Source organism: Mobula birostris, chromosome 1, assembly GCF_030028105.1.
Source record: "Mobula birostris isolate sMobBir1 chromosome 1, sMobBir1.hap1, whole genome shotgun sequence".
NCBI lineage: Eukaryota > Metazoa > Chordata > Chondrichthyes > Myliobatiformes > Myliobatidae > Mobula > Mobula birostris.
In genome coordinates this window covers 113105049-113128925 of record NC_092370.1, presented here as the reverse complement: position 1 = coordinate 113128925, position 23877 = coordinate 113105049, and the positions used below count along the sequence as shown (strand labels likewise).

Here is a 23877-nt window from a genome sequence, read left to right as displayed (position 1 = left end):
ATAGTAAAGCCCAATTCCTTTTCCCAATCTGACCTAATCTTATTGAATGGAGCTTTCCTAAGTTTCATGATAGTATTATAAATAATAGCCGTTACACCTTTCTGACATGGGTTAAGGTTAATTATAGTATCTAAAATATATGTAGGAGGTAACGTCAGAAAGGAAGAGAGTATAGTACTTAGGAAATTTCTAATTTGGAGGTATCTAAAAAAATGTATTCTTGGGTAGTTATATTTGTTAGATAATTGTTCAAAAGACATAAGGGAGCCATCTGAAAATAAATCCAAGAACCGTGATATACCCTTAGTCTTCCAAATTTGAAAGGCACGGTCCGTAGAAGAGGGGGGAAAGAATATGTTACCTAAAATAGGAATCGCAAACCCAAATTGGTTAAGATCGAAAAATTTTCGGAATTGAAACCAAATACGTAAGGTATATTTTACTATCGGGTTACATACCTGTTTATGGCGTTTCAAATCGAAAGGAAGAGAAGAACCTAAGATGGAGCCAAGTGCATAACCTTGAGCAGATTGTAATTCCAATACTACCCATTTAGGAATGGATAATGTATCTTGGTCAAGTAACCAAAATTTCATGTGTCGAATATTAATTGCCCAATAATAGAATCTAAAATTAGTTAATGCCAAACCTCCATCTCGTTTAGCTTTCTGTAGATGTATTCTACCCAGTCTCGGGTTTTTATTTTGCCAAATAAATGAAGAAATTTTAGAGTCAACTTTGTCAAAAAAGGATTTTGGAACAAAAATCGGTAATGCCTGAAATACATATAAAAATTTTGGCAGAATAAACATCTTAACAGCATTAATACGACCAATCAAAGTTAAATAAAGTGGAGACCATTTAAATGAAAGTTGTGTAATGTGATCAATTAAGGGTAGGAAGTTAGTCTTAAATAAATCCTTATGTTTACAGGTAATTTTAATCCCAAGATATGAAAAATGATTATTAACCAATTCAAACGGGAGGTTCTGATATAAGGGAACTTGTTTATTAATCGGGAAAAGTTCACTGTTACTGAGATTTAATTTATAACCTGAAAAAAGACTAAATTGTGCTAATAAATCTAAAGCTGCAGGAATAGATTTTTGAGGATTAGAAATATATAAAAGTAAGTCATCAGCATAAAGTGATACCTTATGAGACTTCAAACCACGAGTTATACCAATAATATTTGGAGATTCTCGAATAGCAATTGTAAGAGGTTCTAATGCAATATCAAATAATAAAGGACTAAGAGGACAACCTTGTCTGGTACCTCGAAAAAGAGGGGAAAAAGGTGAATTTAAAGAGTTAGTACGAACTGAGGCCATAGGAGAATGATATAACAATTTGATCCAGGATATAAATTTCGGGCTGAAGTTAAACATTTCAAGCACCTTAGATAAGTAAGGCCATTCGACTCTGTCGAAGGTTTTTTCAGCGTCTAGGGAAATGATGCATTCAGGATCATTTTGTGACGGGGTATAGACAATGTTAAACAGTGTACGAATATTATAAAAAGAGTAACGACTTTTAATAAAACCCGTTTGGTCTTCCGAGATAATATAAGGAAGTGCTCTACTGGAAGAGACTTCCAGTAGAGCTCATGGAGTGAAGTCGTGTTCTTGACTCGCTCTATTACCTCTGAGCTTTGTCCTATGATCAGCTACATTTAAGCTAACTTTTAAGGCACCGATTTTTACAATACCTTGCAGCGGATTGCTATTATATATTTGGATGTTTTTAAGGTCCGCTATGTCTAAGAACGAGAAAGACGGCAAACCTCTGGTTAGACCGAAAGTTACCGACCCCCCTCCGATTGAACCAGTGGTAACTATGCAAGCTGTGTTGGATCTGATTCGTGCAGAAATTTCAACTAAACTGCAGAAAATTATCGATGAAATTGATAAAATGAAAACATCTATCACGGAACATCAGACTGCTATATCTAATCTCCAAGTATCCACGCAACAAAGTGAACTCAAGATGGGGAAAATTGAAGAAACTATTACTGTAATGAAGAAAAAACTTGACTTTCTAACCTTTAAAAATTCTGACTTAGAATGCAGAATGCGACGACAGAACATTTGAATTATTGGTATTCGTGAAGCTGCTGAATCTGATGACCCTATAAAGTTTTTCTCTCAACTTTTAAAAGATTCATTTCCCACCTTATTTCCTGATCAACCACCACTATTGGATCGGGCTCACAGAGTCCCATTATATTCCCCTAAGTCAGATAAACCTCGGCATGTTATTTTACGATTTCATTATTTTCAAGACAAGGAGAAGCTGCTTCACTTTGCTCGACCTAAAGGTTACATTAATTTCTCGGATCTTTGCTTTCGATTGGTGGAAGATTTTAGTAAACAGGTTCGTGATCAATGTGTCCGTTACAGATCTGTGATGTCGGAATTCTACAAGATGGATTTAAAACCAGTGTTGCTTTATCCTGCACGTTTGAGGATTCGATTGTCTGATGGGTCTTCCTGTTTTTTTGACTCTCCATTGGATGCCCAGAGTTACCTGGATCAACTCTTGCCTTCAACATCTTAATCGCACTATTAAATCATCTTTGTTTGATCTGAGGCAGTTAATCTGTTGGGTTTAATTTTTTTTTTGCTTTATATGAGGGCAGAAAAGTTTTGCCAAACTTTTGTTTTAACTGCGTCATTCCTTTCTTCTTCCCTGGGGATTCTGGGTGGCCATTCCCACAGCATCATTTTACGTACATCCCTGGAGGCCTTAAACTTTGTAGTTTTCAAACGTAATTTTTGTAGTTTTCTTGGCTAATCTATGCTAATATTTCATTTTCTTGTTTAATTATATGGTCTGTTGTAGGTTAACGGTTTTCTTTATATGTACCTGTTTTTTTCTTTGTATTATATCGTTTTCGTTTTAATCGGTGTACTTTTTTTATTCCTTTACTGTTTTATAACTTTAACTGATCTTTTTATATATACACTTTTTTTTTAGTGAGCATCTATCGGAAGTCATGGGGGTAGTTCTAGTGCCCGCTTCTTTCTGGCTGGTCTATCTTAGATTTAGCTTTGGGGTTACGGGGTGGGGGGTGGGGGGGCTTCACTTTTTAGTTTTTCTTTCTTCTTGGGCTACTTATATTACCGAAGTATTGGTCGCATTCTCTTTCCCGTTATCTTTTGTTTTTTCTGTTCCCTTTCTGGGTTCATGGGTCGAACCTATTGTCAATCCTCCTTTATTTGAGGGTTGACTTTAGGAATTATGGAGTCTACTATTAATTTTGTCTCTTGGAATACTAACGGTCTTAATCATCCAATAAAAAGAAAAAAAACTTTAAAGTATTCCGGAGACTTAAAGCACATATTCTATTTTTACAAGAGACCCATGTGCGGAGGGGGGACAGATTACGTTTTTTTAAGTTCTGGAAGGATCAACACTTCCATTCGAATTCCAACGCCAAAATTCGAGGAGTTTCTATTTTTATAGATCCCTCAATCACTTTTGTACAACACGATATTATTTCTGATCCGAATGGTAGATTTCTATTGGTTAGTGGTTTACTCTTTAATAAAAAGGTAGTTTTGGTTAACGTCTATGCTCCTAACCTGGACTGTCCAGAATTTTATAAATCATTATTTAATTTGTTCCCGAATTTGAATGAGTTTTCACTAATCTGGGGCGGAGATCTTAATACTTGTTTATCCCCATTATTGGACCGTTCGTCTCCTTTACGGATTCTACCCAATAAATCTGCAACCTTGATTAATTCATTTCTCTCAGATTCCGGGTCAACGGACATTTGGCGTTTTTTGCATCCTCAGGAAAAAGATTTTTCTTTTTTTTTCACATGTTCATCATTCCTATTCAAGAATTGATTATTTTCTTATTGACTCTCGTCTTATTTCTTCAGTGGTTAAATGTGAATATAACTCTATAACCATTTCGGATCATGCTCCACCTAAGCTTTCTATTAAAATATTGGCCAATACACAAAATAATAGACAATGGTGTTTTAACTCGCTGTTGCTTCAGGACTCCGATTTTGTTAACTTTATAAATTAACAGATTTATCTCTTTTTTACAATCAACTGTACAGAGGATATATCCATTAACACCCTTTGGGATACTTTTAAAGCTTATATTCGTGGTCAGATCATCTCCTATTCTGCTGCTTTGAGGAAAAGGTTGGAGGAGGAGCTGGTTATTGTGGTCAAGATTAAGGAAATTGATAAGAAATATGCTACAGCTCCCTCTGAGAAGCTGTATAAACAAAGAACTGAACTTCAAATGGAACACAGTTTATTACTTTCGTCCTCTATTGCAAATCAATTAATGAAAACGAAGCGAATTTTATATACATAGTGATAAAGTTGGTAAACTGTTGGCTAACCAGTTGAAGACTAACTATACTATATTTCAAATTAATCAGATTTATAATCAAAAAGATCAACTGATATTTGATCAAGCTGAGATTAATCAATCCCTTTTTGACTTTTATTCCTCCTTATATCAATCAGAGTTTTCACGAGACTCTAAACATATGTACGACTTTTTAGATAACCTAGATTTCCCTAAGATTTCACACGATATGTCTTCTATGTTAGACACTTCATTTACCACTGATGAGATTAAGAATGTTATTTTTTCTATGAACCCTGGGAAAGCTCCTGGTCCTGATGGGTTTACCACGGAATTTTATAAATTTTTTGCATCCTCATTAATCCCTTGGTTATTCGGGGTTCTGGAGGCCTCATTAAAACTTGGTAAACTTCCCGAATCCTTTTATTGAGCACCGATCTCTTTAATATTAAAGAAGGATAAAGACCCTGCTCAATGTGCATCTTATAGACCAATATCCTTATTAAATGTTGACTCTAAAATTTTTTCTAAATTATTAGTAAACAGATTAGAAAAAGCCATTATTTTTGAAAGAATTTTTGCATCCACATTTAATAATGAAATAGGTCTACATGAAGCACAGTCAGTAGTCAGTTAAAGAATCTTTAAGCATTTCCAACATATATGGAGAAAGCAATTTTTCAAATTTTTTATAAAATCCTACAGAATAACCATCTAGTCCAGGGGCTTTACCAGACTGCATTGAAAAAATAACTTACTGAATTTCATTTTCAGTAATAGGAGCATCAAAAGTTTGTTGATCTTCAACAGAAATTCGAGAAAAATCGATCTTTTGTAAAAAGGCATTCATTTTAGAAGAATCAACTGGAAACTGAGATTTATAAAGTTCAATGTAAAAGTCTTGAAAAATTTTATTAATGTCTTCAAAATTACATGCTGTACTACCGTCTGCCTTATGAATTTTTAAAATTTGTCTTTTGGCTCTAGCTTCTTTTCATTGAGATGCTAATAGCTTATTATTTTTATCTCCAAACACATGAAATTGACGTTTCAATTTAAGCAAAATTCTTTCAATAGGATAAGTTAATAATAATTTATATTGTGATTGGAGTTCAACCCTTTGTTTGAATAAATCAATATTAGGAGAGATTGCCTAAATATTATCCAAGTTAATTTGTTTTGAAATCTTATCTAACTCTGTTTTTGTCTGTTTCTTAAGCTTAGCTAAATAGCAGATTATCTGACCATGCAAATATGCTTTAAATGTATCCCATATAATCACTTTTGACACATCTCCCACATTATTAAAAAGAAAAAAAATTTTTATCTGAGTCTCAATAAATTTGACAAAGTCCGAACTTTGTAATAAATTTTCTGGAAACGTCAAGGCAAATTTGCAAAAACGACATCGTTCAATTCCAATGCTAAGCTTAAAGGTGCATGATCTGAGAAAACGATAGCATCGTATTCACATTTCTGGACTTTGGACAGAGGTCGGAGATCGGCTATAAAATAATTGATTCTCGAATATTTTTTGTGTACATGTGGGAAAAAAAAGAATGATCTCTGTCATTAGGATGTAAATGTCTCCAAACTTCAACCAGGTCATAATCAATTTAAAAAAGAGTTAATAAATGATGCAGAACAACTCGGAAGCTGCTGATTGGTTGAACTCTTGTCAGTCAAAGGATTTAAACAACAGTTGAAATCACTACCCATTAACAACATATATTCATTTAAATCCGGCAATAAAGCAAATACATTTTTAAAAAAGAAAGATCATCTACATTAGGTCCATATAAATTAACCAGGACAATTTTTCTATTACAAATTGTTCCTTTAACAATTAAAAATCTACCATTAATATCTGACATAATATCTTCTTGGATAAATAAAATATTAGGTTTCATTAAAATAGATACTCCCTTTGTTTTATTTTGACAAATAGCGTGAAATTGAAGGCCCTTCCACATTTTAAAAAGTCTATTTTGATTGCCTGTTTTGATATGCGTTTCTTGAAAAAAATTATATCGGGTTGGAATTGATTAATGATTTTAAAAGTCTTCTTTCGCCTAATAGGATGATTCCAACCGCATACATTCCAATTTATAACGTTCATCTGTTTAGCTACCATAAAAAAATTTTATTTTATTTAACACATAAATACACGCATACCAGCGCAGGCTAAATAAAACTAGCGGTGATAAGTATAACCATATAGAAAACACGCATGCTCCGGAACTCCGTAATGGGAAAAAATACAATAAAGAAAACTATAATTAATCTTATAACTCAAAACTAACCCGAGTCCTCCCACCACCCCGAAAGACCCGAAATTCGGCAAAAGAAAAAAGCTGAAATGTGTTCCCACAGAAGTAAAAAAAAAGAGAGACTCTGCGAGCTGCCCATTTTATAATGATGATTTTAAAAGCTTTCCTTGATTCCTCCCCCCAGTAACAAAAAAAAATAGACGGCCCTAAAATAGGAAAGCCCTACAGAGGAAAAAAAATGGTTTATTCTTAATCCTTAAAAATGAGATGGGGAATGCAGAAACAATCTCCAAAAACACCAAAACAATAAAATTAAACAAAGAGAAGAATGCTTATGTAACCTCTAACAAAGAAAAATCAGCGCCGTTTTCCACTTAACTTGCACGCCCAATGAAAAACTTTTTAGGGAAAAAAAACTAAACATCTATCTACTAAGCACTCCCAAATATGTATATATAAGAAAAAGTCCTTATGAACTATGAAAACTATTAATTAATGAAAAAAAAGGAGGATAGAAACAAATAATCAAACCGGTTAACAATCTGTCCACTGTATTGATTTGCTCAGTAAACCAAACAGATATTAGAAAAATCATTCATCAGTCACATCAAAAAGTTCACATCTTCTTTAAATGATCAGAGGACATCTTAAGCAAATCAAAAATCTTCAAAGCTTGTTTTCTTTCCGAAATAACAATTATTCAGCAGACCTAAAACCATTCAAACCTTGGCTGCAACTGAAATAGAGTTACCATAGTCCAATGCCACTTTGGGTCCAGAAAAACACGTGGAGTCGAGACTTTTAATAATTTTAATCGGGCTGGATAGCTAAGTGATGGGAATAATCCCTTATCATAGGCTATCTTCATGGTTGGAGCAAATTTAAACCGCAGGTCCATAACTTCCCGTGGATAATCTTCATAAAAACGAATCTTCGAACCCTTGAATTTAAAAACTCTGTGTTTCCTTGCATATTTCATGATTTGGTCTTTAACTTTGAAACGAAGAAAGCAGACCAAAACTGACCTTGGTTTATTCGGATCCTGAGATTTCGAAGTGAAAATTCTATGCGCTCTTTCAATATCGGGAGGTTGAGGTAAAATATCCGGAAACAGAGATTGAAACAAATTAGCAAAATAGTCCAATAAATCTCCACTCTCAGATCCTTCCCTCAGTCCAACAATTCGAATATTATTCCGAAGAGATCTTGCTTCCAAATCGATAATCTTACGTTAAGAATTTTCTAAGCGGGCTGAAGTATCCGCTATCTGACGCTTCATCTCTTTAAGATCAGAATTCAAGGAAATAATATTTTCCTGAACAAATTGAAAACTCTCTCGTAACAACTTCATCTCAGAAGAGGTAGCATCAAGTTTTACCGTGTTGTTGTCTATTTTCCCGTCGAGAACCATCAGTGAATGTCCTAAACGCTCAGCCCAAATAGGCATATCCTCTGATTTTCCTTTCAAAGTTTTCCCCTTTCCATTGCTGGATTCAAGAAGCTGCTTTCCGCTTCTTAAAGCTTGTGACATAATAACAACTATTCCCCTCTAAGACCGACAAATAGAAGTTAAAAATTCAAAGTTTAAACTGGGGAAAAGGAAGAATTAATCGCAGCCACACAAAATGTGTGTCACTCCATTGGGCAGTAGGTGGAGTCTTCATGATTTCGAAAAGTAAACATTTTGCCATCATTGTACGGTTTTGCTCTAGAATACAATGAATGTTTGAATGAATTGTATACGTAAGCTATTCATAGCACTGCAGAAGTGGCATGTGATCGTGTGCTTCTTCCCTGGTGCATGCCATTTATGTGGGTCAGGGTTGAAACTGATTTTGTACTTCATATTTTGACAGAGCATTACAGGGTACCATGACTGATCACTCCAGTGCAATGACAGCTCTCACCCAGTTCCCTGAGCCAAAGAACCTCTTGTCCAAAGTTATACAGATAGCAACTACCTCCTCGTCTGTCACAGTAAGTAAGATAGAAAATCATGGAGATAGTTTGAACCTTGTCTTATTGAAAAAAAGAGGGTATAAAGTATGTTAAGTCTGTTCATATCTCAAGGGGTTGTGTAAAGCAGAAGAGATTACAGATTTAAAGATTACTTTGTTTATCACATGTATATCAAAACATAGTGAAATATTTCATTTGCTTCAATGGCCAACACAATCTGAATATGTGCTGGGGTAGCCTGCAAGTGTCTCCATGCTTCCAGTGCCAATATAATATGCCCAAAACTTATTATCCATAACCTATGCATCTTTGGAATGTGGGAGGAAGCATGCATGTTCATGGGGAGAACGTACAAACTCCTTACAGTGAGAGTTGAACCCCACTTGCTGATCACTAGCGATGTAATAGTATTCGCTAACTGCAATGCTAGTGTGCTGCCCATATGTTGGATTTTAATGTTGTTGGTAATGGGTCAGGATTTAGTAAACAGACTACATAGTTGCACAGATTTCAATGAAGGGTAGATATCTCATCATCTGTAGAAGAGGATTAAGTGGTTGGGGTGTATCTTTAATGGAGAAATGCACAGATCTTTGATTGCCAGCTACCTGCTACTGTTCTCCACTGAATTCTAGTTACACAGACACTCCTTATCTTCAAGAATACCAATGTGATCTGATTCTCCAGCTAAGTGTTCATATGGCTATCGATTTACATCTTTCCTCTTCCTTTATCCCACTGTTGCTTGGAAACTTGTCCGAGTTTTTGGAGCTCTTTTTGTGAAAAAATTCCTCTTCCCCCATTACCCTTCCTGAAACACATTTCTAAAGACTCGACTCTCTTGACTGGGGTTTCAGTTTTGCTACTTCCAATCCAACTGTTACAAAGTCTAGTTATTTATTTCAAAGAAATCCCTCTTCATTGTTAGGGCAATATTCCTCCTGTGTTGGTGCCAGTTATTCTGGTATTAAACTGCAACGATGGAGACAGTATTCAGGACTTTGAAATGGGCATTACCTCTTCTATATCAGGAGGAGAGGTCATTAACAATTGATAAGGATTGAATTCCCATGAAGAACTTCACATAATACACAGTTTAGTCTCCCATTTGGGGAATGGCCACTTTGCAGCGATAGTAAGCAGCTCACCAGCCCACTTACCCAGCAGATATTAAACCCTATATGAGGCGATATGTTGCTTTATGTTTGGTTTCATTGCTGATATATAAAAGAATACATTTATATGATGCTCTGTTTATTTATTTTATTTGTTGCCATTCCATTGAACCTTAACATACTGTTATTTAGTCTATCTCAGTTCTTAGTTTTGAGATGAAAGACCAGAAAAAAGGAAAAATTACATTTAGTGTTAAACCATAAAGACAGTTCTATTCCTACTATAGTGGTGCTAGAAAGTTTGTGAATCCTGTAGAATTTTCTCTATTTCTGAATAAATATTACCTAAAATGTGATTAGATCTTCACTTGTCCTAAAACTAGATAAAGAGAACCCAGTTAAATAAATAACACAAAAAACATTATACTTATTCATTTATTGTTGAGAAAAATGATCCAATATTACTTGTATTGTTTGGAAAAGGTATGTGAACCTTTGCTTTCAGTAACTGGTGTGACCCCCTTGTACAGCAATAACTTCAACCAAACATTTCTGTTAACTGTTGATCAGCCCTGCACTCAGCTTGGAGAAATTTGAGGCCATTCCTTCTTACAAAATTGCTTCAACTCTGGAATGTTGCCGGGCTTCCTTGCATGAATTGATTGCATCAGGTCCTTCCATAAGGATTAAGATCAGGACTTTGACTCGGCCAGTGCAAAGCACGAATTTTCTGTTTTTTTTAAACCATTCTATTGTTGATTTACTCTTGTCTTTCAGATCATTGTCTTTTTGCATTATTCAATTTCTCTTAAGCTTCAGGTGTCGCACTGCTACCCTGCCATTCTTCTGTAAAATGTCTTGATACAATTTTGAATTTATTGTTCCCTCAACAATTGCAAGCTGTCCAGGCCCTGAGGCAGCAAAGCAGCCCCAAACCATGATGCTCCTTCCATCATGCTTCACAGTTGAGATGAGGTTTTGGTGTTGGTCTGCAGTGCCCTTTTCCCTCCAAACATAGCATTGTGTGCAGTTCTGCAAAAAGTTCAAATTTTGTCTCATCTGTTCACAAAACATTGTCTCAGAAGCGTTGTGGAACATCCAGGTGGTCTTTTGCAAACCTGAGATGTGCAGCGATTGGGTTTTTTTGGAGAGCAGTGGTTTCCTCCGTGGTGTCCTTCCATGAACACCATTCTTGTTCAGTGTTTTTATTATAGTGGGCACATAAACAGAGACCTTAGCAAGTTCTAGAGATTTCTGCAGGTGTTTTGTTGTTACCCTTGGGTTCTTTTTCATCTCCTTTAGCATTGCACATTGTGCTCTTGGTGTGATCTTTGCAGGATACCCACTCCTAGGGAGGGTAGCAACAGTACTGAGTTTCCTCCATTTGTAGATAATGCCTCTTACTGTGGACTGATGAACCTTCCGGTCTTTAGAAATGCTTTTGTTGCCTTTTCCAGCTTCATGCATCTCTACAATTTTTCTTCTAAGATTGTTTGAAGCATGGTGCTCGTAAACAAATCTTTCTTGAGAATGGCAGCTCTGTGAGTAACCTGCCTTTGTGTGTCTTTTTTTAACAGGGCAGGGCACCTTTCCAGCCCACACCTCCAATCTCATCTCATTGATTGGAACAGGTGACTCCAAATAGCTTTTGTAGAAGGCATTACCCCAGAAGCTCACATACTTTTTCCAACAAATACATGTAATATTGGATCATTTTTCTTAATAAATAAATGAACAGGTATAATGTTTTTGTGTTATTTATTTAATTGGATTCTCTTTATCTAGTTTTATTCCTTGTGTAAAGATCTGATCACATTTTGGGTCATATGTATACAGAAATAGAGAAAATTTTGTAGGGTTCACAAACTTTCTAGCACTATTGTATGTTATTTAACCGCTTCTTACTCAACTGTCAGACATGCTGCAAAAACTGATATTGTCTGCATAGACTTCTATCTCATATATAAATATAATGCATTTAATCTTACAGTAATAATTTGCTTTTGTATAGTGTGTTCATCATATCATAGCTCCTGTATGTGTTTTTAAGAGAATTATACAGTAAGATTCAACAATGAAGCCCTTTTTTCCATTTGTGATGTTGCCAGAGTAAGCATGTATTTGAGTCAAGAGACAAATAGCACAGAAACATACCCTTGAGTCAATCAAGTCTGTGCCTTTCACCAATTTAAACTAATTCTACATTGATCCCATTTGTTTTATTCTCCACACATTCCCATTAACTCCCAGGTTCTATCACTCACCTCTGCATTAGAGGCAATTTATGACAGCCAGTTAACTTGCCAACTACACTGCTTTTGGAATGTGTGACAAAACTATGGCTTCACGAGATAATCCACATAGAATGTGGCCTTTGATTCACTAAATTCTGGCAGCTGCTCATGGAATAAATAATCGTTTCACTCTAATCCTTGGTTTTTTCCTGTAGTTTGGAAAATTATTTTCCCATGTGTGTTTATCCAGTTTCCTTTTGAAAGCTTGCTTGTTCTTGTTTTCAGTGTCCTTAATGGCAACGTGTATTAAATCATAATGACATCATGTTTATTCTAATGAAATGGGCCCCACACCCTCTGATTTACGCTCTTCGTTTTAATTGTGTATCCCCCAGTCCTTGAATATCCACTGTTTCCTGCCACAGTGTGAAATAGAAGAAGAGAGAAAGGGGAGGGAAATCATTTTTTTTTACAGGAAGGAGAAATTGATGTTCATGACATCAGGTTAGAGCCTACCTGGAGGTGTTGCTCCGCCACCTTGAAAATGGCTTCGTTGTGGCAGAAGAGGAGGCCATGGTCCGACACGTCCAAACTGGAAGGGGATAGGAATTAACAAGGTTGGCCACCAGGAAGTACTGCTTTTGGCAGATGGAACGGAGGTGCTCGACAAAGCGGTCCCCCAATTTATGTGAAGTCTCTCACCAATGCAGAGAAGGCTGCTTTGGGAGCTGCAGCTATAACAGACTGTTTCGCAAGTGAGGTGTTGCCTCACAAAGGAGGGCTGTTTGGGGCCCAGAATGGACATGAGCGAGGACGTAAATGGGCAGGTGTAGCAATTATCTTGCTTGCAGGGAGATGTACAAGGAGAAGGATTAGTGGGGAGGGATGAATAGAGAAGAAAATCACAAAGGAAGCAATCCCTGTGGAAAGGTGAGAGTGGGGTGAAGTAAAGATGTGATTGGTGTCATTGAAGATGGTGGACGTTGTGGAGAATGGTGTGTTGGATGCAGCGGCTCAAGGGGTGGTAGGTGAGGACAAGAGGAACTTTCTACCTGTTAAAGTGGCAGGAAGAAGAGGTGAGCAAGGTTGGCAGGGAAATGTGGGTGAGGGCAACATCAGTGGTAGAGGAAGGGAAACCCCATTCTTTGGAGGAGGAGGAAGAGGACATCTCTGATGTCCTGGAAAGGAAAACCTATCCTGGGAACTGATGCGATGAAGATGAAGGAACTGATAAAAGAGAATAGTTAGAGTTACAAGAAACTCTACAGCATAAATGCAAACTATTGTTTAATTACCAGCCCCTGTAATTAAATAATACTAAGGAACTGAGAAAAGGGAAGAGCATTTTTCACAGGAGACAGGGTGGGAAGAGGTATAACAAAATAGCCATGGGAATCGGTAGGTTTATAAAAGATGTTGGTAGATAGTTTGTCTCCAGAAATGGAGACAGAGAAATTGAGAAAGGAGAGAGAGATGTCAGATATGGACCAAGTGGAGTTAAGGGCAGGTTGGAAGTTGGAGGCAAAGTTGATGAAATTGACACCCTCAGCATGGGTGTGTGAAGCAGCACCAGTGCAGTTGTCTTTGTTCAAATATCTTTGTTCCTGTATGTACTTAGAACATTACTGCTGGCACAGTGAAGCTCTGATAATCAGGCAGCTTTGGGACTGTCAAATTTTCTAGAGATTGGATTTTGCAACTTTTAATACCTCAACTCACTTTTAATCTGCTTTTTGTCTCATGTTATACAGTAGTATAACAAGTTTTCCAGTAAACTCTGTGAGTTTGTAAAGGACACTGGAAATGGGATCCCAGTGAGTTAAAAGAGAGGCTGGGAAATGGGGCCCTGTGATTTGAACAAAATGTGAAAAGCAACACTGTGAGTTTAAAGGGGGTGTGGGGAGTAGGGTCATACTGATTTTAAACAGAGGTCTTGGTGAGTTTAAAGAGAGCTTGGGAAATGGGGCCCAGGGAAATCTACAAGGAGCATGGGAAATAGATACTGAAACATTGGGATTTAAGAATAATCAGATTATCAGAGTATTTTCCATTGTTCCTTCTGCCAAAACATTTCACTTTCCATTTCTTTAATAAATTCAATCTACCACTCATCTGCTCATTCTGCCAGCCTGCCTACATCCTCTTGTAGCCTATTGCTCCCAGTATTGTGTGCACGTTTTGTTCACCATGGTCTGTGCTCTCACACACATGCCATGCACTCTAAAATATTGAAATAGGATCCAGATCATTGTTTTATTTTTTTCTTGTAGATTTAGCCTTCTTTACACTTGTATATTTTTATAATCATCTGTTGTAAACTTTCAGTAACTTGTAGTATATTTTGTTCTGTATTTCTGTAGCTTTTTTTTGGTCTGAAAAGCTTAAGTGCTGCCCAGACAGTACCTCCCAATAGGTTTCCTCATTGAACTGGTTTAGATCAGTTTACGTTATAAAGAAAGAGCATGTGGTCAAGTTTGTACTACTTTTTACTTGCCTGGGTTGCTGACAAGCTGACTGTCTGACCTGTATTATGACGTATATCTAATAAAAAGCAGTAATCTTAGGATCTGTAATTTATTCTGGACTTCCAAAGAATCTTCTGGACAACATCATCTCTAGATCTAACAAAAGTGGTCTTTGGCTTTCTTACTAATTCACCATCTTATTTATTTCTCCAGTCTAATTTTATATTATTTCCTACTCAAATACTATCTACACATTCGTTTCCTTTTTGTATCCTATCCAACTTTTCCACTGCTACATGAGTTGAGTTTAAATCCTCTCCAGTCATACTACATCACCTTTCTATGTGACATATATCATACATACAGATACATACACATGTACACACAAGAAGGGAAGAAATAGGAGAGGAGATGTGAGCTTCCATCAGTTTTTGTGTTTGCTTGGCCATGTGGTATCATTGCTAATCTGATCCAGTAAGTAAGAGTAATGGTGATTAACATAAATGTATTCCCTCAGGATTATCTGAAATATTCCACAGAAGGTAATTCACTGAAGGTCTGTCGACTTGAGGTGCAGTGGCCAAGCCCAATGACCTTCGTCGCAAGTGGTCGGCGGAAAACTGAGGCGGAAAGAAGAGCAGCAGCTCTAGCCTGTAAGAAGCTGAAGGTGATTGCAACTTGTTGAGCAGGGTCTTGTGCCTGATGATATTAGAAATGTCTTCTTTGTGGCATGCCAGCTGAATTTCAAATTCGCCAACTGACCCTGTCGATAAATTGATGCAGACAAAAATATAAGATCTAGAATCTGGTGCAAAAATTGAACTGCTGGATGAACTGGATGTCAGGCAGCATTTGTAGAGGGAAATGGAGAGCCAGTGTTTCAGATTGAGTCCTTTCTCTAAATTGTTGTCTTTCCTCAGAACACAGAAATCAAGTTCTGACAAACGTCTTTAGCCTGTAATATAAACTCTGATTCTCTTTCCATGGATACTGCCTGACCCACTGAGGTTTCCAGCAATTTTAATTTTAATTTTGGACTTTCAGTATTTGTAGTTTGTTTTCATTCTTATCAACAAATGTTTGATGATACTTGAATGTGCAAATGCAATACCGTATGTAGTCCAGGACAACATAGACTTAGAAAGGAAATACTGTAGTGAGCTGGGTAGCACTTGTGAAAGAGAAACAATTTGTTTCAGGTCCACGTTCTTAAATCAGAACTGGTAAAGAGGGAAGATAAATTTTAAGATATAGAGAGGGTATGGTACAATTCTCTTTTTTCCATCCATCCCTCCCAGCCCTCTCTGCAACTTCAAATTGACATGTTTTCTCTCTTTCTCAATTCATCTGATCCTGTTAATTCTGTTTTTTTTTACACAGATTCTCTCAGGCTCTATTGAGTGTTTCTAGCATTTTCTGCTGTTTTGATTTTGTGTGGAGCAAGTCTTATCTGCAAATTTGGAGCTATCAGTTAGCTATTGTTTAGGGATGTTATGAATGTAAATGCACCACTACAGTACTGGTTACTATGGGTGGGAATGGCTCAAGGTCATCATATCAGAGCATTGAAGGGAGGGCCAAGCTGGAAAAATTCTGGCTGCTTTGCAGAACAGGGAGTAAATAATCCATACTGTATAAATATCTCTCTCCACTCTGCCATCAAACAGGCCTAACCATTTACAGAGTTTATTAGCTGTACTTTGAAATATTCCATGGATTAGATTGCGTGAATCTCTCTACTCTCCATTAAACACACTCAGGAATTTTGCAGCAGTGGTTAGAAACAGGCTTCCAATCTCTGTGTTGTGATATCAAACACTTCGAGCAAAAGTCCAGCGTGCATCAGTTGCATACCAGGGCTCCAGCCATGCACTTTAGTCTCTTACGGCAACAGAAACAGGTTACATTTTTTATCGCCCAGGAGTCCTGTGGCTTCCATAAGTAAGATTGGTTGAACAGGAAATGGATTTTGGATTTGTGAAATTCGTAGAGCCTTCAGGAATTGAAATAGACCTTTACTGAGAGTGAAGTGAAAGAAGAGATATATTTCTTGAGTTTGAATTGGATTTAATTATAGATCCCAAAGATGGGAAAGGGGCTTTTAATTCACAGTTCTGTACAAGACAGTTGTGAGTTTGTTATCCATTTATTTGTCTGTTATGCTGTTTTTTCACAAAATTAAACTTAAGAGAATGTTCTCGGACACTGGAGGTAAACTTGTGTACCTTTGTCTTCATGGCAGGATTTGGGCTTGCTTAACCAAAAAAACCATCCACTGACCCATGCCATGTACAACCTGGCGGCAATAAAAGAATTGAGTGAAAAGGAACGGAGACCAACCAGGCTAGAAATCCCCAAGGATCTCCAACAACGAATCCAACAACATTTGGACCAAGTCAGTAAATTCCTAGTCTTTATATAAGCAACTGATAAACTAGCCTGACATTAAAAATGTTTCCGAGCAAACTATTTCTGTCATATTTTAAAACTGTAGCAATTTTTTTACACTGCTGAGATTTGAAAAAGCTTGCTGCATTGAAGGTTACAGGAACACTTTAGTTAGACCTGTTTAAAATTTAGGCCGGCTGGTGGCGCAATGGCATCAGCGCCGGACACTGGAGCGAAGGCTCCCGAGTTCCAATCCAAGTCGGGCCATCCCCTGAGCACGCTTTCCATCCGTGCCGGGTTGATTGTCGAGCTAGCCACTCGACCTTGTAAAAAAAAGGGTCGAGTCAGGAACGTTCATATCGTGACCCGGTTAATCCGAAAGGAGACCAATCCTGACACCACGCGCCAGACAAGAATGGCTGACTGTCTGGTGCGACGCACTGAAAAAAAAGGAATGGTTTTGAAAGAATGGAGATGAAGTAACTGTTTCTGCTGGTTAAAGGATTGATGATGAGAGGATTTAAGCTAACTGGCAAAATTCAGAAGTGAGGAGAAATGTATTTTGTTTGGAGTGTATGCTGTACTACTGTTAGACAAGAATGGTGGAAGCAGAGTCCCTTGTTTCAGAAGGAATTAAGTATCTATGACCACTGGATAAAGAATCCAAGGCTGTAGCTGGGTAAGAGGATTATTAGATTGCCTTTTCAAATAAACTGCACAGATACTGTGGATGAAATGTAGTGATGTGAGGTACTTGCAGTTGTGCTTGTGTTATTAGAGAAACGATGTCCTTAAATATTGTGAAAAATAGTATTTGCTATTTTTTTTATTTGATATGTAGAGCAATGGTTACTCAGCGGTTCAATATACCTCTAACAGCTACCTTACTGCAGGACTGCAAACTTATCCCAGAATCCAAAAACATTAGTTGGAAATCCAGGAGTTTTATAGGTTGATCAGACATTGGTGGTATCAATTTTTGTGTCTCTTTCTCACAGCTAGTGTATGGCAACTTGCATTCTTTACAGCAACATGTACTTATTTCATTATGACCCTTATCGTCTTCAATTTTAGCAATTAAAATTCTTAGTTTTGATGTAGTTTTATCTTTATTGAACTGTCAATCAAATCATTAGACTGATCAAAGGCCTTCTGCAGGCATTATTAACACTTGTCAGTTTTTTGTTAAGGCATTTGTGAGGGAGTTGGTGCCTAGAAAGCTTTACATCCTATGTGAAAGGTCAGTTTGGAATTACACCTTCACAAATTAATGACTGAAGCCCTGGGAGGATTCTTAACAACTATGTCAAGCCTTGTACAAACAAAGGAACCTTGTCCAATGCTGAATCCACCAAAAGTTATTTAATGACTCCTTGGCAAAATGTTTAATTCCCATTGTTCACAAAGAAACACTGATTTAAAAACATACTTTTCCAAATAAAACAGAACTGACTATAGCATTTTCAATCATAAAAGTCCATTCAACAGGCATAAAGCGAATAATTGCTATTAATAGAATGTGAAGAACTCAAGACAATTTTAAATAAGCTTTTCTTTTAGTCTTAAAGTTAGAAACACCATGAAAGGTACTGAATTGGTATTAATATCCAGATATCCCATTTCAGTATGATCCATAGTGTAGGTGATTGCAATCATAAACTACTTTGTAGTTCCATATTATGTTTCTGTTATTTTAGGGAGCTGTTCTATTGTGCAAAGAATTTATCAGAATGTTTATTATCAGTTCTTCAGAATTACGAGATATAGAAAATAATGCAACCCTTGCCAATGTCACATCTTAACAAACAAAAAACTTTGATATTGAGGGCTTTGGGGAATAGAAATTGAAATGGAATTAACAGGGCCTGTTTATTTAAAAAGAGCCACCACAAACACAGTGGGCTACACATGTGCCTGTACTATACAATTCTGTTAATCTCTGCCTGAACCTGTACATTAAGAATGACTAATTGAGAATGTGGGAACAAAAATCCATGAATTTATATTGAATTGTGTTGTGCTATTCAGACACACACGATTCCACCTATTACTTTGAATCAAACGTTGGCCTTCTGAAGGGAATGAATACAAAATTTATTTTTAAAGTCAGTTAATTATACTTTTTTGTGACATCTTTAGTATGTGCTTATCAATCACAGGAATACAGCTAACATTTTTCTTCTTCCCGTGTTTCTCCCTCAGTACACAGTGGAGACTCCACCTGACTTCAGTGAGCCCAAACTTATCAACCCTGACCCAGAAATTATGGATCCAACATCAAAGTTTGGTTTGATTAGTGATGCCATCACAGGAAATGCCTACGTTCCAATGTTACCTGAAGAGATGGAACGCATCAATCAGAGATTGCTCAGGCTATGGCAGAGATCCAAGCCGGGGAAGGTTAAGCCACTTCCTGTTGACTCTCACAAGGAAGCAATCATCTCTGCCATTGAGGAAAACCGCATTGTGGTCATAGCTGGAGCAACCGGATGTGGAAAGACCACCAGGATCCCACAGTTCATACTGGAGAAATTCATAACTGATAACCGAGGAGCCCACTGTAACATTCTGGTAACCCAGCCCCGGAGGATCAGTGCTGTGTCAGTGGGGCAAAGGGTAGCCTATGAAATGGGACCAGCCCTCAAGAAAAACGTGGGCTACCAGGTACGGTTGGAGAGCATGTTGCCTCCACGAGGAGGGGCATTGCTGTTCTGTACTGTTGGTATTCTCTTGAAGAAGCTGCAAGGGAATCCCTCACTAGAAGGTATTAGTCACGTCATTGTGGATGAAGTCCATGAGCGTGATGTCAACACCGATTTCCTGCTCATCTTGCTGAAGAATGTAATGGATGCTAACCCCAAGCTGAAGGTCATCCTGATGAGTGCCACCAGTGACATTGAGCGGATATCAGATTACTATGGGAATTGCCCTGTAGTGACTGTGCCAGGGTTCATGTACCCTGTGAAGGATTATTATCTAGAAGATATCCTACCAATGCTTGGACAAAAGGAAACAATTCAACTCAGTCAAGTAAGTGGTTAAGTTTTTAAAAAATTGCATTGATGCAGCTTGGTTCCTTTTTCCCCAAACACGTTATTGTTAATGGAAGCGAAGTGACCTGTTTATTTGTAGAAGTGACGGAAATATTCAGTAAATATGTTTTTTGGGTACTGTTGATTTAAGGAGAATAGCGGGCCAGAACATGAGAAAAAACGAGGATAGGAATTAAAACGGTTGGCCACTGGGAAATCATGCTTTTTGCAAATGATGTGGTGGTGCTCAAGAATGTGGTTCCCCAATTTGTGTTGTGTCTCACCAATGTAGAGAGGACCAGACACGTTGTGTCACACCAGTGTAGAGAGGACCGGATACGTTGTGTCTCACCAGTGTAGAGAGGACCGGATACGTTGTGTCTCACCAGTGTAGAGAGGACCCGGATACGTTGTGTCTCACCAATGTAGAGAGGACCGGATACGTTGTGTCTCACCAATGTAGAGAGGACTGGATACGTTGTGTCACACCAGTGTAGAGAGGACCCGGATACGTTGTGTCTCACCAATGTAGAGAGGACCGGATACGTTGTGTCACACCAGTGTAGAGAGGACCCGGATACGTTGTGTCTCACCAATGTAGAGAGGACCAGATACGTTGTGTCTCACCAATGTAGAGAGGACCAGATACGTTGTGTCTCACCAGTGTAGAGAGGACCGGATACGTTGTGTCTCACCAATGTAGAGAGGACCGGATACGTTGTGTCTCACCAATGTAGAGAGGACCGGATACGTTGTGTCTCACCAATGTAGAGAGGACCGGATACGTTGTGTCTCACCAATGTAGAGAGGACCAGATACGTTGTGTCTCACCAATATAGAGAGGACCAGATACGTTGGGTCTCACCAATGTAGAGAGGACCGGATACGTTGTGTCTCACCAGTGTAGAGAGGACCAGATACGTTGTGTCTCACCAGTATAGAGAGGACCGGATACGTTGTGTCTCACCAATGTAGAGAGGACCAGATACGTTGTGTCTCACCAATGTAGAGAGGACCGGATACGTTGTGTCTCACCAATGTAGAGAGGACCAGATACGTTGTGCCTCACCAATGTAGAGAGGACCGGACAGGTTGTGTCTCACCAATGTAGAGAGGACCAGACACGTTGGGTCTCACCAATGTAGAGAGGACTGGATACGTTGTGTCTCGCCAATGTAGAGAGGACCAGATACGTTGTGTCTCGCCAATGTAGAGAGGACCAGATACGTTGTGTCTCACCAATATAGAGAGGACCAGATACGTTGTGTCTCACCAGTGTAGAGAGGACCAGATACGTTGTGTCTCACCAGTGTAGAGAGGACCAGATACGTTGGGTCTTAGCAATATAGAGAGGACCAGATACGTTGGGTCTCAGCAATATAGAGAGGACCGGGTACATTGGGTCTCAGCAATGTAGAGCAGGCCACAACTGGAGCAGAACTTCCCGATGGCCAACCATTTTAATTCCTATCCCCATTCCCATTCTGACAAGTTGGTCCTTGACCTCCTCTTCTGCCACGATGAGGCCATTCTCAGGGTGGAGGAGGAACACCTCATATTCTGCCTAGTTCTGTCTAGGTAGCTTTCAACCTGATGGCATGAGCATCAATTTTTCCTTCTAGTAATTCCCCCCCCCCCCTTCTTCTGTTCCCTCCTCTGGCCTCTTACCTCTTCTCCTCACCTGCCCATCACCTCCCCCAGTGCCCCTCCTCCGTCCCTTTCTCCCAAGGTCCACTCTCCTCTTCTATCATTCCTTCTTTTTCTGCTCTTTGCCTTTTCCACTTTCCAGCTTCTTACCACATCCCCTCTCCCCCACTGACCTGGCTTCATCTGTTGCTCTCTAGCTTGTCCTACTTCTCCACCCCCCCAACACCTTTTTGTTTTAGCATCTTCCCCCTTCCTTTCCAGTGCAGATAAAAGGGCTTGTCCCAAAACATTGACTATTTATACAATTTCATAGATGCTTCCTGGCCTGCTGAGTTCATCCAGCATTATGTGTATGTTGCAAGAGTTTCCATTGTTGTTCAGGTGAAACATTATAATGGAGAAGAAACTTTGATTGTGGAATGATTGTTGATGCCAGAAGTGGTGGTTTGAGTACCTTAGAAACTGCTGATCTCCTGGGGTTTTCACATACAACAGTCTGTGGGTTTTAAAGAGAATGGTGCGGAAAACAACATCCAGTGAGCAGCAGTTCTGTGGGCAAAAACACCTTGTTAGTGAGAGAGGTCAAAGGAGAATAGCAAGATTTCTTCAAGTTGTTTGGAATGCATCAGTAACTCAAATAGCCATGTGTTACAACAGTGGTGTGCAGAAGAGCATTTCTGAACACACAACATATCGAACCTTGAGGTGGATGGGCTACAGCAGCAGAAGACCACAGATATACTGTCAGTGGCCACTTTAAGTACAGGAGGTCCCTAATAAAGTGGTCACTGAGTGTATAAAGGTGCTTCATTCCAAGAACTGGGAATTCCTTCTAATCCAGTGATGAGATGGCTTTTGACTAAATCATATTGGCACTTGGAACTTAATGACAAAGAAAGAATTGTGAATAATCCTGAAATATAAGTCTGGTATCAACAATAGCATGAGGTTATCAAATTGTCAATAAACATAACTTGTATTTCAGGGAAACAAATGATCTGCCTTTGCATGTACAGCAAATGTTTGTCTCCAGAACCACAGCAATAATTTTGTGTGCTCTGTAATTTGCCTGTAAAGTCCTGGTGGTCACTCAAATCACTACAGAAAAGCTCAATAAAAATAAAATCAAGTGGTAACTAACTGGTACTGGATTTAGACACAAAAAGATATACTTAGTGAGAATCTTCCCTAATTAACATTCGAATATAAGGAGATCAATCATACACTAGCCCTGATAAAGAGATATTCACAGACTATACCTCCTAGCCAGAATATTAATTAATTAATTTTAATTTTATATTAATTAATCTTCATCTACAAAACTTAATTGATATAGTTGTTGAAGAAAGTGAAAATTGCAAAAAGACAGAATGTATGGTGGTATCCAAAAAGAAGGAGAATCCTATCTGCAGGTTGAGAATAAATGGGGAAGACATAAAACAAGTACAGAACTTTTGCTACTTAGGAAGCTGGGTGACATCAGATGGCAGGTGCGACTTGGACATCAAAAGAAGAAAAGGGATGGCAAAAGACACCTTTATGAGAATGAAGAGTATACTGACCAATACTAAACTAGGCATGACAACCCACCTCAGAGTACTGAATTGTTACGTGTATCCAGTTATGTTATATGGCTCAGAATGTTGGACAATATCTAGTAACATGAGGAAATGAATTGAAGCAGCAGAGATGTGGTTTTTGAGGAGGATGGAAAGAATATCATGGACGAAACGAATATCTAATGAGGATGTCATGAACAGAGCAAACACAAAAAGGGAAATAATGTATGAGATCATGAAAAGGCAACGTAACTTCATTGGACATGTGATCAGGAAAGAGGAGTTAGAATGCACGGTAATTATGGGAAAGATTGAAGGGATGAAAGCAAGAGGAAGACAAAGACAAATGATGATGGAGACAGCAGCCAGAGAACTGGAAATGAATACCAATGAATTGATCCACTTGACCCGAAACAGGAGTGTGTGGACCATGGCAGTCAAAGCTCAGACTGGGCATGGCACATGATGATGATGATGATAGTTTTTCCAGTCAGCAGGGCAACTTAATAGGGGTAACAGAGTTGTATGTCATAAATCAGTGACTCTGGGAGTCTGCAAAATGACTGGATTCAATACACTGTTAAGGCATCATGTCAAAAATGGGTAAGGAATTTTCTGATGGTTGCCATGTACTGACCTTCCTCAGCTGATGTATTAATACTTGTGTTGAAGTTTGCTTGAAAATAGTGCTGAGAGTAGCAAGGGCAGAGAATTTTGAGGGATGCTGGCCTTGTAATATCATTAATGAGTTAGCTGAGTCCAAAGTACATAGCTGCTTGAGATGGTAAAAGAATCAACGAGGGGAAAGTCAAATTGAACCTTTCATCACATGTCTCTGGGCTGAAGGTGCATCTGCTATGAGAGTACTTA

General features: G+C 38.2%; 1 protein-coding gene across 3 annotated transcripts in view; it reads left to right on the top strand.

Annotated features, from left to right (window-relative positions):
• Positions 1 to 23877, top strand: part of dhx30 (DEAH (Asp-Glu-Ala-His) box helicase 30) — a 78564-nt gene that overhangs the window by 28187 nt on the left and 26500 nt on the right. For all 3 annotated transcript variants that reach the window (XR_011886317.1, XM_072260446.1, XM_072260461.1), the window contains exons 5-8: positions 8465 to 8585; positions 14899 to 15048; positions 16624 to 16776; positions 18972 to 19799. Coding sequence is in view for 2 of the 3 variants with exons in the window: in XM_072260446.1 (XP_072116547.1) it covers positions 8465 to 8585; positions 14899 to 15048; positions 16624 to 16776; positions 18972 to 19799 (1252 nt within the window). In the remaining variant the exon portion in view is untranslated. The remainder of the gene's footprint in view (positions 1 to 8464; positions 8586 to 14898; positions 15049 to 16623; positions 16777 to 18971; positions 19800 to 23877) is intronic.